Below are 16,622 nucleotides of genomic sequence, written 5' to 3' on the forward strand. Positions count from 1 at the left end.
AAAATATCTTCTGTTGTGTATAACAAGAGAAAGAAACTCATAAAGGTTTGAAACAAGTGAAGGATCAGTAAATGCTGGCAGAATTTAAATTTTTGTGGTGAACTTTCCCTTTAAGAATTGTTCATTGCTCATCTTATTATTGACAATCTTAGAAACTTGCATTTAAAAATGCTGCACACTGTTTGTTGAAGTGCATTAACATAATGGTTTCTCTATGTAGAATATAGATTAACAACCAATTGAACATTATCTGTTACAATTTCGACTTGTATGTGAATAATATAACATTTTTGAATTGTCAATTGCGTGCCCACAATAACAAGAATACAATGTGCTTGAATTGTGTTTTATCTAAATGTACATGTCAGTGTAATACACAACAGCATATTCTGCTAGTATGTTGCTTCTGTAGTTTCTCATATGTTTTGGTACTTTAAAAGTCTGTCATGGATATTATTACACATGCATTAGGCACATTATGTGTGTTCAAAATGGATATTTTGGGCATTTCATTTCCCGTCCTTTGTACTGTGATTATATTTGCGGAGCTGCCAGTGCACGCCATGTTTTCAGGAACTCACAAGTGCAATAATTATACTTTCCCCTCCAAAATATGTGCTGTCAGTAATAAAAGCAGAGAGATTTATAGACTTATTACAGTAATTGTAGTTAACCTCTGACTTTTAGCTCAACAATATTTTCCTTTAGAAGACGAAAAGGAGGATTACTTGGAGTGTTTATAGAGGAAAAGTACACTTTAAACAATACTGTAAAAATGTGCAGTAATTTTACCGTAAATTGTAATTATTTATTTGCAGCGTGCTTGTAAATTTACAGTCTTACTGGCAAACAAAAAATATCAGTAAGTTACTGCTAATTTAACTGTAAACTGCCATTAATAATTAACAGTGCACTTGTAAATTTTGTCTTCCTGGAGACCAAGGTTGCCAGGAAGTTACTATAAATTTTACAGTAAATTATAATTATTAATTTACAGTGCGCTTGTGAAAGTACAGTCTTGCAACCAAAATTGCCGGTAATTTACTGTAAGTTTTATACTAAATTTAATGATTAGTTTGCAGTGAGCTTGAAATTTAAAGTCTTACTGGCAACCAAAATTGTTAGTAAGTTACTGTTAATTTTACAGTAATTTGTAACTTTACAAGCACACTGTAAATTATTGTCTTTCTGAAAATCAAAATTGTCATCAAGTTACTGTAAATTTGACAGTAAATTGTAATTATTAATTTACAGTGCGCTTGTAAACTTATAGTCTTCCTGGTGAACAAAATTACCAGTGATATATTGTAAATTTTATACTTAGTTTAATTATTATTTTACAGTGCACTTGTAAATTTAGTCTTGCTGGCAACAAAAAAAATCCAGTAAATTACTGTAAATTTTACAAAAGATTGTAATTATTAATTTACAGAGTGCTTGTAAATTTAAAGTCTTGCCACCAAAATTGCAGGTAATTTACTGTAAATATTGTAGTAAATTTAATTATTAATTTACAGTGTGCTTGTAAATTTACAGTTTTACTGGCAACCAAAATTGTTAGGAAGTTACTGTAAATTTTACAATAAATTGTAATTATTAATTTACAGTGCACTTGTAAATTCACGTGTATGTCTTCTTTCTGAACAAAATTGCCAGTAATATACTGTAAATTTTATACTAAATTTAATTATTTATTTACAGTGCACATGTAAATTTACATTCTTCTTGGCAACTAAATTTGTAAGTACAGTAAATGTTACAGTAAATTGTAATTACTATTTTAGTGCATTTAGAAATGTACAGTTTTACTGGCAAATAAAATTGCCATTAATTTACTGTGAATTTTTACAGTAAATTGTAATTACTAATTTACAGAGTGCTTGTAAATTTACAGTCGTACAGTAAGTTACTGTAAATTTTCCAGTATTTTATTTACAGTTGAACTTTTATTCTCTATTGGCGTTAACACAGAGAAAACCCTTCAAACTTATTCTTTCAATGGCTTTTGTGAAAAACTAATTTATCTTTCTCTCAAACAAAGGTTTTCTTTCCATCATGTCAAGCTGATCACAAAAGGAAACATCTCTCATTTATTAATCTCACTGAAGGGCCTTTACGATGCATTGAAATGGTAAAAATATTTTGCCTTGTGCAAAACCTGTGGTTCACTTATCCAGTTGCTTATTGGGGAACACAGGCTTTGCATTAATGTCTTTGAATGGATCTACATGCTACACTTGAATGGGATTCTTCGATGTGCTGTCCGGTGTAGTTTGCATTGGTCGTTTAGGTTGAAAAGCAGTGCCAACAGTCTTGGGCTGGCCCTAAGAAAGTTGTGAATTACATCCTTGTAGATAATACCACACATTGGATGAACTGTGTAAATAAACAGAGATGCAGTCAGGCAATTGTTATATACTTTACCACAGCTTGCCAATGTAATTCAGCATACACAGACGTAAATTAACCAATGTTTTTTTGTCATTTATCTATGTGTCTCTATTATTTTGTCTAGCGGAGAAGGCTTGGAATTAACATGTTTTTTGTTCATTTGTGAATGTGCAAAAGGGAATTGTTCGGCTCTTTATTATTAATAAAATGATATGAAATTTAAAATGCACTGATTATTTTTTGTATTGGTTTAAATTCAATCGGAGAAAAGTGCAAATGTCTGCCTTGAGTTCAGAGGGATTGTGGATGTGTTCTGCGCTGGCTGCTGGGCTATATATATAAATATGACACTTGTGGTATGTGTCTCCTTTGGCAGGGGGTCTGTGCTGATCTTTTAATTGTGCTGAGGAAAGTAAAACGAGCGGCCCTTTAAGAACTGCCAGTCCGAGCATAAATTAACTCTGCTAATTCTGCAATTAACAATGCGATCTAGAAACTTGGCTGGGGAAAACCTAATTCATGTTAATTCTTAGATTCCTTTGGATTTTTGCACTGCTTTTGAGGAACAAACTCTATTAAATAATATATCAGCAATAGCAGTTTAATGCTATTAAAGAACATTTTTGTTTCCTTCATAAACCTTTTCTTTAAATAGCAGAGAACCTTGAAATAGACAGATGATAAATGTTCTTGTATGGCAATAAAGATCCTTTGTTTTTAAGAGTGCAACATCATTATGCAACCTTTACAATTTGATTTCCCATTTTTTTATTTGAATCTGAAAAACATTCTAATATCTACATAAAAAGTCAAAATCTTTAGAGAAGTACGACTATATTTCAGTATGAATAACTTGATGTTTGATAAATATAAGCATTTTGGTTACTTTTTTAACTTTATTTCTGTCTTTTTTTTTAAAAAACATTTAATCCATATATTGTGGTGTATCTTTAAAATGCATGCATAACCACACATACTCACCGGCCACTTTATTAGGTACACCTTACTAGTAATCCTTCGTGGCATAGATTCAACAAGGCACTGGAAATATTCCTGAGATTTTGGTCCATATTGACATGATCGCATCACACAGTTGCTGCAAATTTGTTGGCTGCACATCCATGGATCTCCCATTCCACCACATCCCAAAGATGCTCTATTGGATTGAGATCTGGTGACTGTGGAGGCTATTTACGTACAGTGAACTCATTGACATGTTCAAGAAACCAGTCTGAGATGATTCACGCTTTATGACATGGCGTGTTATCCTGCTGGAAGTAGCCATCAGAAGATGGGGACACTGTGGTCATAAAAAGAGATGGACATGGTCAGCAACAATAATCAGGTAGGATGTGGTGTTTACACGATGCTCAGTTGGTACTAATGGGTCTAAAGTGTGGCAAGAAAATATCCCCCACACCATCACACCACCACCAGCCTGAGACATTGATACAAGGCAGGATGAATCCATGCTTTCATGTTGATGATGGCAAATTCTGACCCTACCATCAGAATGTCGCAGCAGAAATCGAGAGTCATCAGAGCAGACAGCATTTCTCCAATCTTCTATTGTCCAGTTTTGCTGAGCCTGTGTGAATTGTAGCCTCAGTTTCCTGTTCTTAGCTGACAGGTTTGGCACCTGATGTGGTCTTCTGCTGCTGTAGCCTATTTGCCTCAAGGTTGGAGAGATGCTCTTCTGCATACCTCGGTTGTAACGAGTGCTTATTTGAGTTACTGTTGCCTTTCTATCAGCTGGGACCAGTCTGGCCATTCTCCTCTGACCTCTGGCATTAACAAGGCATTTGTGCCCACAGAACTGCCGCTCACTGAATATTATCTCTTTTTTAGACCATTCTCTGTAAACCCTAGAGATGGTTGTGCATGAAAATCACCTTTCTTCCCCATTCTCATGCAGTTTCTCAGATCATGTCTACATGCCTAAATGCATTGAGTTGCTGCGATGTGATTGGCTGATTTAAATTGGCATTAACGAGCAGTTAAACAGGTGTACCTAATAAAGCGGCCATTAAGTGTATACTAGCATACATTAATGAAAATCTTTAATTCAAAGTTTCAACTACATTTTTAACATTTTTAGAGGTGAAAAAATAATTATGACACAATGATAGCATGTTTCTAAAATATATTCAGAAATATCCCAAATATATTTGTGTGAATAATGCTTTTGTTCATTGAGACTAATAGAGAAATATAGGTGTTTTAGTAAGATGTATATACAATACAGTAATTAAACTCTTGTATAAATATGTTTAGGCGACACAGTGGCTCAGTGGTTTGCACTGTTGAGAAGTCTGCTTATTCGTGTCCTGGCTGGGCCAGTTGGCATTTCTGTGTGAAGTTTGCATGTTCTCCCTATGTTGGCATGGGTTTTCTCCAGGTGCTCTGGTTTCCCCTCACAGTCCAAAGACATGCGCTCTAAGTAAATTGAATGAACTAAATCGGCCGTAGTGCAGCTGGAAGAGCATCCACTGTGTAAAACATATGCTGGATAAGTTGGCGATTCATTCCACTGTGGCGACCCTGATGAATAAAGGGACTAAGCCGAAGGAAAATTAATGAATGAAAGAATGAAAGAACTATTTTTAATTATTAAACATGCAAAGCAGTACAACTTTCTTTAGAGGTCATCACATGTTGCAAAGTTACTATAACATGCAGTGTAAAAAGATGATCAAAAGTCATGACAGCATTTTTTAAACGTTATATTAACATAATCAATCAGTCTTTTTAGTTACCTTTTTTATATAGTTTTAATTCATTAATAATTTTTGTTTCAAAGCAGCTTTACAATCAAAATCAGAAAAGTTAGGTTATTAGTTACCATAACTTTATTAGAAACTAATAATTTAAAATAATCATTCATTCATTTTCTTTCGGCTTAGTCTCTATTTTAGAGGGTGCCACAGCATAATGAACCGCCAACTATTCCAGCATATGTTTTACGCAGCGGATGCCCTTTCAGCTGCACTACGGATAATTTAGTTTATTTAATTTACTTAGAGTGCATGTCTTTGGACTGTGGGGGAAACCAGAGCACCTGGAGAAAACCCACACCAACACTAGGAGAACATGCAAACTCCACACAGAAATGCCAACTGGCCCAGCTTGCACTCGAACCAGCAACCTTTTTGCTAACCACTAGAGTTATTACATAATTAGGCTTTTATATGTAAACATAGTTAACCTGCAGTTATATAGTATATAGGTGATGTTATTTGAACACAATCAGTCTTTAAGTATTTTAGCTAACTTAATGTTGCGTTATACGAATTTGAATTAATCATTTTAATTGATTCATAGTTAAATTACCTGTAAAGTTTATAAGATTTACACATTTACAGTATATTTTACAGTGTTGACGATGCACAGATGACCCATTAAGATCAGCACCTCCACCCTTCACATCAGTCGCCACTACTGAGTGCATACTGCAGGGGCAGGGAGTGACGTCACGGCCAGCCTCCCTCTCTCTCTCCAACAGTCCCTTCCTGCTGCATCACAACAGTCGCTGGCGGATCGGGTAACACTGAGCTATTTCCACTGCCGCGTGGAGTTTTTTATTTCGATAAATGTAACAGAAGTCCTCATCGACTACAGCCTCCGCCGTCAAAGCCCGTCGCCCCCGTCAGTCCGAGCGGTCAGTCCGAGCGTTTGCAGTGGGAGATGGCCAGGCCAGAGCAGGTCCTGCTGCTGGAACCGCAGCACGAGCTCAGGTTCCGAGGTGAGTCCAGAAAGCCCCACACTGACGAGGACTTGCGGATAAAACGCCCTGGATGAAGAGGGAGGGTCAGCGGGTGTGTTTTTTTAGTGGTTGGGGGCTGAAGGAGGCGGCGAGATGGCGTTTCTGGCAGGCCTCGGTGCTTGGAGTAATCATAATAATATTATGGCGCAGCGGTGTGTTTCTCAATCGGTTTATTATTCAAACTCCGCTAAAATGACACCTAATGTGACACGATAAGGTGTTCGCTTTGTGGTTTGTTGTATAGACTGACAAGTGTGTTAGCTTGAGCTAGCTTGATTTAGGCCTTGACATACAGGCTCTGCTGGTGGGCTGGTTAATTCGGTTAGTGTGAAGCGGTTCAACCGGTGTTGCCATGTCCGCATGTAAAATGTCGCTAATCAGATGTGCTCACTATTTGCTTATTTACATAATACAATAGCGAAATGCGTGTTGATCCTACGTGTAGTGTGTGTGCATGTCATGATATATCTCTGTCATCATTGTGAGATGATTTCTCTATTTGAATGACCGCTGTGAGCGAGCTGTCAAAGGCAATTGCTAATCTTTTCCCTTATGCAGACGCTTGCAGGATAGAGTTGTTATTGTAAATATTGCAATAATGAATATCTGGGTTGATATGTTTCGGTTTCTTTTGGTGAAGCAATTGGTCATTATTATGTTTTAACTTCTTTTGTCAGAATAGCTAGCATGTAGAGAAATCTGGCAACACTGACAACCTACCTTTGACGCTGCTTCCAGTCAGGAAGTTATTAGCGTTAGTCTGAAGACACCTGTGTTATTATTCCACTTCAAAGTTCAGCATGACGTGGACTAATGTCATAAGCAAAGCTATTCTGGTGTTTTGGATAAAACATTGGTCTTTGGTCGACATTTAAAATTAAATCATTTTCCATTCACATATTTGTTTTTTTACAGGATTTCTAGGTTAATGTCATTTAGACTATCATTACATTACTATCACTAAACAGACTAATGCTAGTTTCACTTGTACACTTCACGCCCATGTCAATCAGCTGATCCATAAGACTCACAAAATAAGAATGACTTTCCAAGCTTTTAAATCGCCATATCATTGGCTACATTCCTCATCATTTCTGGGATACTTGTATTTGTCTTGTTCTTTTATAAAGAAAAGCCTTTGTGGCATGATCTCCTCATAGAAGAAAGCCATTACTTTTAAAATGTCAATAGTATGTGTAGTTCTAAGTTTAGCAGAAGACTGACAAGGACATTAGCTTCAGCTAGTCTGTTTAGGCCTTGACACACCGCTCTATTGGTGGGTTGGTTAATTTGGTTATGAACTGAAGCAGTTCAACCAATGTTGCCATGCCCTTGATGTTGCATTTGTGTTTTGCTGTCACTTACAAAATTTGCTGTTGAGGGTTTTTTATGACACTGTGTAGCAACATTTTGTTTATCCCACATGCATGTCTTAATAGTTTTCTTTGTCATTATGTGACATTTACTTCTCTCTTTGATCCACTCTGAACATTTCTCCTCATAGTCAGATAATTACAAGAAGTAGTTCCTGCCATAAGCAGGAATAAACAACTTGAATGCTTGTTTGCGTGATGTATTTTGTTTATTTCTGGCTTAATTGTACAGAAGATGTTTAGTATTTTTATGGAGAAATCTGGCCGCCTACCTTGATGCTGTTCCCAGTCAGGAAGACATCTGACACCTGTATTATTATCTAACTTCAAAGTTCATACGACTTAATAGATAATAATGTCATAGTTATGTTGGTGTTTGAAATGAGAATCTTTTAATCCAATGAGAATTCGCATATTTGACATTTCAAGGAACACATTCTTTTGGAAGCAAAGCCGTTGTGAGCCAAACCAGCTTGAAAACATGTTGTTTTTCATGAGAATTAACCTTACACTAGCTCGTGAAGTTCACAATCACAGCATAGACCCTTAACAATGATTTATTGACTGCATGCTGGTCTATTTATTGTACTAATGTCACCTTACCACTAAATATGATTCTGCTTTACACTACCTGACAAAAGTAGCTCGTCACCTATCAAAGTTTTAGGAACAACAAATAATAACTTGACTTCTAGTTGATTATTTGGCATCCGAAGTGGCTTATATGAAAGGCAAAGGCCTCTAGATTACTCTTAAGTTATTTTATTATTTATTTATTTATTTATTTATTACCAAAATAAAATATGATCATGCCTTAATTTTTAATTATTTCATTAGGACAGTAAGGTCTGACTTTGCTTAGACAAAAGTCTTGTCACTTAACATAAATAATGTACAGTATAGAATATAAAGTCATGGTCCAGTGGAAACAGAAGGAATATTTTGCATAACTCCCATGATCTTGGACAACTGCATCCATACATCTCTGCAATGACTCAAATAACTTAATAATAAAGTCATCTGGAATGGCCAAGAAAGCGTTTTTGCAGGACTCCCAGAGTTCATCAAGATTCTTTGGATTCATCTTCAATACCTCCTCCTTCATCTTACCCTAGACATGCTCAATAATGTTCATGTCTGGTGACTGGGCTGGCCAATCCTGGAGCACCTTAACCTTCCTTGCTTTCAGGAACTTGTGGAAGCTGAAGTATGAGCAGGAGCGCTATCCTGCTGAAGAATTTGCCCTCTCCTGTGGTTTGTAATGTAATGGGCAGCACAAATGTCTTGATATCTCAGGCTGTTGATGTTGCCATCCACTCTGTCGATCTCTCGCACGCCCCCATACTGAATGTAACCCCAAACCATGATTTTTCCTTCACCAAACTTGACTGATTTCTATGAAAATATTGGGTCCATGTGGGCTGCAGTAGGTCTTCTGCAGTATTAATGGTTTATGATGTATGAGATGTAGTTCAACAGATGATTCATCAGAAAAGTCTACCTCCTGCCTCTTTTCAAGTTATTATTTGTTGCTCTTACAGCTGTGCTCGACGACAAGGCTTTTGTCAGGCAGTTTACATGTGTTGTGTTTACATGCTCTGTTCCCCATCACAACTCTCTAGAACCACATGATTCATAAAAGCCTGACTAAAATATGCCAGCTATAATCCACTTCAGACCCTAGTATTGAAGTGTACCATATATAATTGCTGTGTAAATGCTTTTATTCTACCTTTGTAGGGTAAAAATCTCATTAGTCTGCTTAAACTCTGCACCTGCAGATCTGCTTTCAACTGCCCCTATTTTTAAGTGCTGTGCACAACTAAATCTAGTAAATAACCTATTATTCTAATTTACTTTTTTTCTCCCATTACATTTGAATGTTTGGCATAATGGTCATTCCGTTTCGTCGTAACTTTGAAATCCAATGACATAAGTGTCATTACTTTTCACCAGTTTGACCCATTCAGGCTGTTTTATGAGATGATAGTCACATTTTATAGTATAAGCAGAATAAATACTTTATCAGATTTCACCAGCCATCCCATATTCTTGCAAAACTTGAAGTTAGTTTTTCAAAAAATTACAGTTTTGCTATTGTACTCACCCTGATGTAATTCCAATACTGTTTCTCCTTTTTTCTGCGGAAGCTAAAACAATGGTACTTTGAGAAATGCCTCAGTGTTTCTTACGTTTCTTAAATGTCTCATTGTGTCCACACAATGGTAGTCTATGGACTCCAATATTGTTTTGTTCCCATCGTTCATCAAAATATATTCCTTTGTGTTCACAACACGGGGTTTGGAATGATAAGAGGGTGAGTAAATGATGACAGGATTTTCAGTTTTTGGTGGATTAGCTATTTAATGAGCTCAGTGAAAGCAACATGACGTTTATGCATTTGATAGATGCTTTTATACAAAATTCAAGCTATATATTTTATCAGCTGCGTGTGCTGGGAATGGGCAAAAAAGCCTTTGATATCATCTAAAATTGTATATGCTCAGAAATGTGTGTTACACAACATTTGATCTCAAATTTATTTTTATTGAGGATCTGTTGATACGTTCTCCTCTAGTATTTCTCATCTCAGGGAAATTACTATCAGGCGTTTTATTTTGAACTCTCTATAAACATACATCTTATGTAAGGACGTTTATAAGGTTGTCTGTCAGGATAGAAGCTAGAAAGTGAACAGTTCATTTTCATGCCTAAATTACAATTTAAATGACTCCAATTTTGGCCTTTTTACATGATGCAAAATAAGTCTTTATAAGTCTTCCAGAATGTGTCTGAAGTTTCAGGTCAAAATACCCTTCAGATTATTTAAACCCTGTTAAAAATGTCAAGTTCGGGTCAGAGAAATTTGTAGTTGTTTGTGTCTTTAAGGGTGTACTCACTCTAGGCTCTCTGAACTGTGCCTGAGATCCCCATTTCCCAGCTCGTTTGACTAGTGTGAGTGCTCTGTACCATGCCAGGGCACGGATTGGTTGGCTGGCCCTTTCCCGGTTGAAAGAGGTGTGGCTAGAGGCCAGAGTGCGGTTCACTTGGGCACAGTTCATGGTATGCTTGTAGTGTGAGCGCGAAACTGATGACGGAAGGTCATTGTTAATGGACTATTTCTGTAGTGAAGTTAGCTGGTTTTTAGGTGAATTTGATCGTCGCCATGGAGTGCCGGAAAGAGAACAGAGACTTGAACCCCATTTAAAGCTCTTTAATGTCCATCACACTTTAATAGGTACAGTCCTTTACATGGGAGTGTGTGTGTATGTGTGTGTATGTGTGTGTGTGTGTGTGTGTGGTCTAAACAAAAGAAAGAAAATATACATTAATAAGTAAATTTAGAAAATAAGGATAACAGTAACAAGTGGAAATATTTATACACAACACTAAACTACAATATACATTTATAACTGACATGCATGAGCAAAGCAGATGAAGCAAGGCAGATAAACTTATATAAAAATAATAATTCTCACTATTAAAAGGCTTTTAACTTAGGCGGAAATATAACAAAAAGCATGGATTAAATAGGCGATGTATGTACTATCAATTAAAGCAATTATATTTACATAAAAGATCGCTAATACTAGCCGCGGCTGTCCGCGATTCTTTACGAGCTCGCGCAAAAATCAATAATCTCAATACAATACTAAAATGACTAAACAGTGGTAACAGGTATGTAAATGATGCATAAACACTTACTTCTCATCATTGACGCACACAAAACTGACTGGAATTAGGCGGAAAGCAAAGCATGCAACCTTTCTCTCTGTCTGATCAGAATGAAACCAGTTAACAGTCTCAATGTACAGCAGACCTAAGCTGCGTTTTGATTGGCTGCCTGTGCTCGTGATCAGCGCATGATCAAGTACGAGCTCTATAGACCTTTTTCATGGCTGCTGCATGGAGGGCGCCATAGCGACCAACGTCTTCCGGTAGAATGCGAAAAACTTCCGTTTACAGCGTGTACAACTGGTAATTTGCGCTCCGAAAATGGGTTTTAATAACGTTTTAAATGGATAACAGAGCGTTTTTGTGACACACAACTTAGAAATGTGTCTGTTAAAGCCGTTATAATCTGTCACATGTGGTTTAGGCCCGTCAGAAATACGAGAAAAACGTTCTCCTACTGTAGTTCACGTGTTTGCCGTCAGAAATAGTGTGTGTGTGCGTTCCCGGCCTGTCAGCTGTTAGCTCAGCGCAGAGAAAGAGAGAGAGAGAAAAAACCAGAGTACTAGCATGAAACTTAACAGGTATGGAAGTCGTGCAATTTACAAAAATGACCTTAAAAGTCTGTTATTGATCCTCTGCTGGCTGATTTGCTGTTCATTCTAATCGCGAGCCGTTTGTGTTTTATTTCATGTGTTGTTTTTACCACGGTTTGTGTTTTTCTGTCATTTTAAAATGACACTAGCCTATATTTTCGTGTGTGTGTGTCCAACATTTTGGTGAACTGCATTTGTTTGGGCTGGTTATATATTTGAAATAAAGAGAAAATGTTGACTTTAGCGATGACAAGGCTTCATTTAAACGGCAGAAAATGCCGTCTGACAACGAGGGGAAAACGCCTCACAGCAGCAGTTTTCCATCCTATTAGATCGCATTTCTTTAAATGATCAGTCCAGGAAATGGTGCTGATGGACAACAGTAATAGTTCAAAGAGGATAAAAGCAGGTAAAATAGATTAAAACTATCGTTTCAAAGCTTTCCAAATGTGACTGTTTACACGCATCAGCTGCCGACCGGAAGTTCTTCGCATTCTCCTTGCACATACACGCAAAGCATAATGGGTATTGGGTAATTTTGCGTTCCAAGAAAAAGGTCTATAGGAGTCTGTTTGTGATGTCACAGCATGCACGTGTGAGGAGAGAGCACAGCTCGTGTCCAGCTCTGGGCTCAGCCCACCGACCTCTTTTACAATTTCATAGGGATTTATTAATCATTCTTACTTTTCAATGAACACAAACTGTCATAGTTTTGTTAAATATACAAAACCCTCACTGCACAACAGCTGCCACCTTCAGCCAACTTCCTAATACCTGCAGTGCAAGGACATTTATGATAATTTATGGGCGTCAAAAGTTGTGGATCTGTTCGGCAAAATATTTAGCTCTGTCACTGCATCCAAAACGACTAAAGTAAAACAAAATGCTATTGCTAAAGCTGTTAAGCGAGAGCGCTTCTCTTCTGTTAAACTGAACCACATCATCAATGACCTTCTGTAAGCATGCTCTGGCTCGGAAGGTTAAATGCAGTGTGAGTGCAGGCCATCAGGGGAGAGAGGAGACGCTAATAGCTTGCTAATAGCTTCAAGGCAACCGTGCCAAGTGTGAGTATGCCCTAAATGAAAATGAGCTGATACTCCCCACCCACTCTTTGTTGTGTCGATTCAGAGAAGGGTAACCAGGGTCAGATGTCAGGATAAACACAGCAAAAGTGACACAGCAACTTGACAGTCTTACCACCACATTCAGAAAGTTGAATGAGAAACACATAGATTGCAACATTGTGCACACATATACACACACACGCAAACAAGCATGCACATTTAACAGGTTGTGCAGTTTCTGCTCATCTGCTCTGGGCAAATGTGTCAGGATCCCCACCAAACAGATACATATGTAAATATTTATTACAAGGTAAATATTCTGCTATAGAAATCCATTATAGCCAAGCGTGATTGAAGCGTCCTCGTTTATAGTTGTGTATAGGGCTGTAACGATAAGTCATTTTGGTTGTGCGATATATTGTCACAGAAAATATAGCAAAAATTGATATTTTTGTCATTTAACACCAATTTATGTCTTTCTTGTAATGGTTCTAAAACAGGATTTACATCGGCATAAACACAATCAAGGCACAAAAACCTGTGCTGATAATTCTATTTTCTGAAAGTGGACAGCAGATTTGAAATAAAGTTTACTTTGACATCTTTTCAAAACTGTTAAATCCCTGGAAAAGTTCCCTGAACCACTGACACCTTCAACAGAGATGAGATAACAGAAGCTGCGTAATCAAGACATTCATTTTTATGTGAACATGATGGACCATTTTGATTGAGTGGTCAAAAATGATTGAGGTTATAAGTCGATATATTGATTATTGTGACAGGCCTAGTTGTGTACGCTTGGGCTGCACAATATATTGTTTCAGCATCGATATTTCAATGTGCGCATTCACAATAGTCACTTCGCAAAGATATTCAAGGTCCAGTCTGATTTATAGTTGACCAGGAGCCACATTTTTGTATTTAAACACTGTATTTATGTGATTTCCTTAAAATAAGCCCAACAAAAAAACTCTTAATTTTCAATAATTTTTCCTGACGCTGAAAACTAAACATTATTTTTACTTCAATTTTTTGGTATTAAAACAAAACAAAGTAAGAAAAGCGTTTTATATTGTGATTATTCAGATTCTCTACCTGAATACTGTTAGAATCCCCAGAAAAAACTACTAAATAGTTCTATTCAAACTATCTTCTGAAACTGGATTCATATCAAAATATGTATAGCAGAAAAAGAAAACATCCTAATACCAGATTTTTCCAATATCGTGCAGCCCTAGTGTACGCTATGCAGCTATGGTGCATCCAATGGTTATGAATTAAGTAGCTCAAAAACTATTTTAAAATGCTTTAAAAATTTTAAGTATACCACTTACTGAATTTTGAAGTGCAGTTAAATGACAGAAAGTTGGAACAGATCTATTTAATCCCATTTCTTTTCAAATGCTTTATTGTGGACATGATTATTCACTTGGCAGACTTGGTAATATACGCCTGTCAATCAGTATTGGAATGCCACAATGAATTTTTTAAAGAGATACTTGTGTTTAAATCAATCCTTTGACTTTGGACAGACTACAGTAGTCAACATTTGAAGGGGATCAAAGCATTTGATTAAAGTTTTCCTTAAACTATTAAACAACACCCATTCTTGTCCTATAATTTTTAAAACAATTTTCATAACAATTTTCTTTTTACTTTTTTGATCCACAATCAAACATCAAATGTTGACTACTGTATGCTTAATTTTGCATGACAAATGCCCTTTGAGTAATATCATACTGGCTGATTTCCTGAGAAATAAGAATTATCATTAATTATCATGTAATGTCATTGAAGCAGGTTACCTGTATACTCTGTGGAGCCAGCCTGAATTGGACATATGCACATTTTTAGCACATCGCCAAGAGGAGACACCTTGTAAATTGTCTAGGCTTAACCGTGTTTTTGTAAACCTTTTAATGGTGTTATAGCTTGTGATGTCAGTGTTTTGTTTTATTGTTTCGTAGGTGTTGTAACAATAAGGGTGGTTCTTTTACGGTTTGTTCACACCAGCAGTCTGTGAGGTGACATTACACATGTTCTTGGCTGCAGGATTAGTATATCGATGCCAGAATACTCTGAATCCTGTTTACTCTCCCCAGTGTACAGTGTATTGTCAAAATACATATCGCTAACTGTTTAATATAAAGGCTTCTGTCTTAAGTGGTGTCTTAAGTTAGAGATACTGGGATAAATGAACATCGAAAAGGACCTCTCACTCTTTTTAACACAAGCAGTCTTTACTTATCAACGTCCAAACCTTTCATAAGCATTCCCATTCAGGGCTGATGTACTGTAGGTGTAACCATTGCACCTTATTATTGCATAGTTTGCCTTTGATGATCTTGCTTGTTGTGCAATACTGTTCTAGTGAACGATTCCTCCGAAGCAACTCGTGTCACCTCAATTTCAGCAACTTCAAAAGTAAATGCCTATTAATGTCGACTTTAAATCAGGTGTATGCTGGGAATGGGATTTAGATATTTAATTAAAGATTAAAATTGAGCAAGATGAGCCCAAGTTGGTTCCATTATGGAACTAGGGCAGTTTTAGAAAGCGCCTGTAGATTTTTACTGATTAAGTAGTGGGTGAAAAGTGTAATGTCTGTTGTTGTTTTTATAATTTGGATTTAATTTTTTTGTTTGTTTTTCCTCCCAGACAATTAATATTGTATTTAATTAATGCAAAATCTTTGGAATGAATTAAGCTGCATCATGAGCATGTTTCTTACTCACAAGGTTTGTCTTTATTTCCTGGATTCCTAAATGAAGATACATTTACTTAAACCAATTATCATGTAATCTGGTGTTCAGAGAAATCTAACTTGATTTAGGATGCGCTTTCACACATACTTTTTTGGTTTTCTTGAATTGTTGATCAAAAAAGAACAACCATTTATTCAGGGGTTGCTTAGGCCTCATTTACACTAATACATTTTAGTTTTAAAACGGCATTTCAGAACGAAAACAATCCACGTCCACACCTAGTTTCACCTAGGGTTTCTGAACAGATCTCCATCCACACAATACACCACTGAAAACGCACATCACATGACCACACATGCAGCATATGCACACATCTGAGCTCCAGGCAGTCGAGGGTACTCTGAGCACACCTCCTCAGGTGAGAGCAGCGCACGTCAGACAGTTCATCAAGGATACACAGCCAGATTTCATCTCACTATAGTTGTCAAACGTGATATTTAATTCATCTTGTCTCTATCTAAGGATCCTTTGGTCTTTTGAATCTATTCTTGTTCTCAGGTAATGTGTTTTGGCTGAGCGCAAAGATAGGTTAATATATTAGTTTATGTAGTCACGTACACTGATTTTGCATATTGACCGATTGCTTGGCTTTATTTCCTATATTGTATAAACTTATTGTACGTTATACTTTTATAATGGCCATTATTGATTATTAAATCTGATATTCAGCAAAAGAGACAGGGTGTTTTTTGAAGAAAATGAAAGGCAGTTATGTTATGTAGTATCTGTTTTTAATATAAGTATGCATACATTGAAGATGACGGTCAGATAAATATGTAGCTACACGATGCCTCAACATTTCTGCTCTCTGTTATGTTTTTAATATCAAAATGAAAATATGCAGTTCTTTATATCATGTTTTCATTTTAATTTTTTAAAATAGTGACAACGTAGCCAGGGTGATGTGAATGACATTATAAAGTATCTACACTGTTCCCTTTGAAGATTTACCCGATGTGTCCTCTTAGTTTGTTTTTCATATCAAACTTGCGAACTTA

At 36.5% G+C, this 16,622-nt stretch overlaps 1 protein-coding gene and 2 long non-coding RNA genes across 4 annotated transcripts in view; all 3 read left to right on the top strand.

Moving 5' to 3' along the window:
* The window catches only part of LOC147843665 (uncharacterized), a 628,067-nt gene that overhangs the window by 167,108 nt on the left and 444,337 nt on the right, over window positions 1-16,622 (top strand). The gene's annotated exons all lie outside the window — the stretch shown is intronic.
* The window catches only part of vapb (VAMP (vesicle-associated membrane protein)-associated protein B and C), a 51,229-nt gene continuing 40,425 nt past the window's right edge, over window positions 5,819-16,622 (top strand). The window contains 1 exon segment of one of the 2 annotated variants that reach the window (NM_212647.2): window positions 5,819-6,133. In NM_212647.2, the coding sequence (NP_997812.1) occupies window positions 6,076-6,133 (58 nt within the window). In that variant the 5' untranslated portion in view covers window positions 5,819-6,075. 2 annotated transcript variants of the gene reach the window in all.
* On the top strand, window positions 7,386-10,993 carry LOC147843668 (uncharacterized). The gene is made up of 2 exons (XR_015494281.1): window positions 7,386-10,224; window positions 10,585-10,993. It is a non-coding gene; the product is annotated as an uncharacterized LOC147843668 (long non-coding RNA).

Source organism: Danio rerio, chromosome 6 (assembly GCF_052040795.2).
Source record: "Danio rerio strain M-AB ecotype USA chromosome 6, GRCz13ab, whole genome shotgun sequence".
Classification (NCBI taxonomy): Eukaryota; Metazoa; Chordata; class Actinopteri; order Cypriniformes; family Danionidae; genus Danio; species Danio rerio.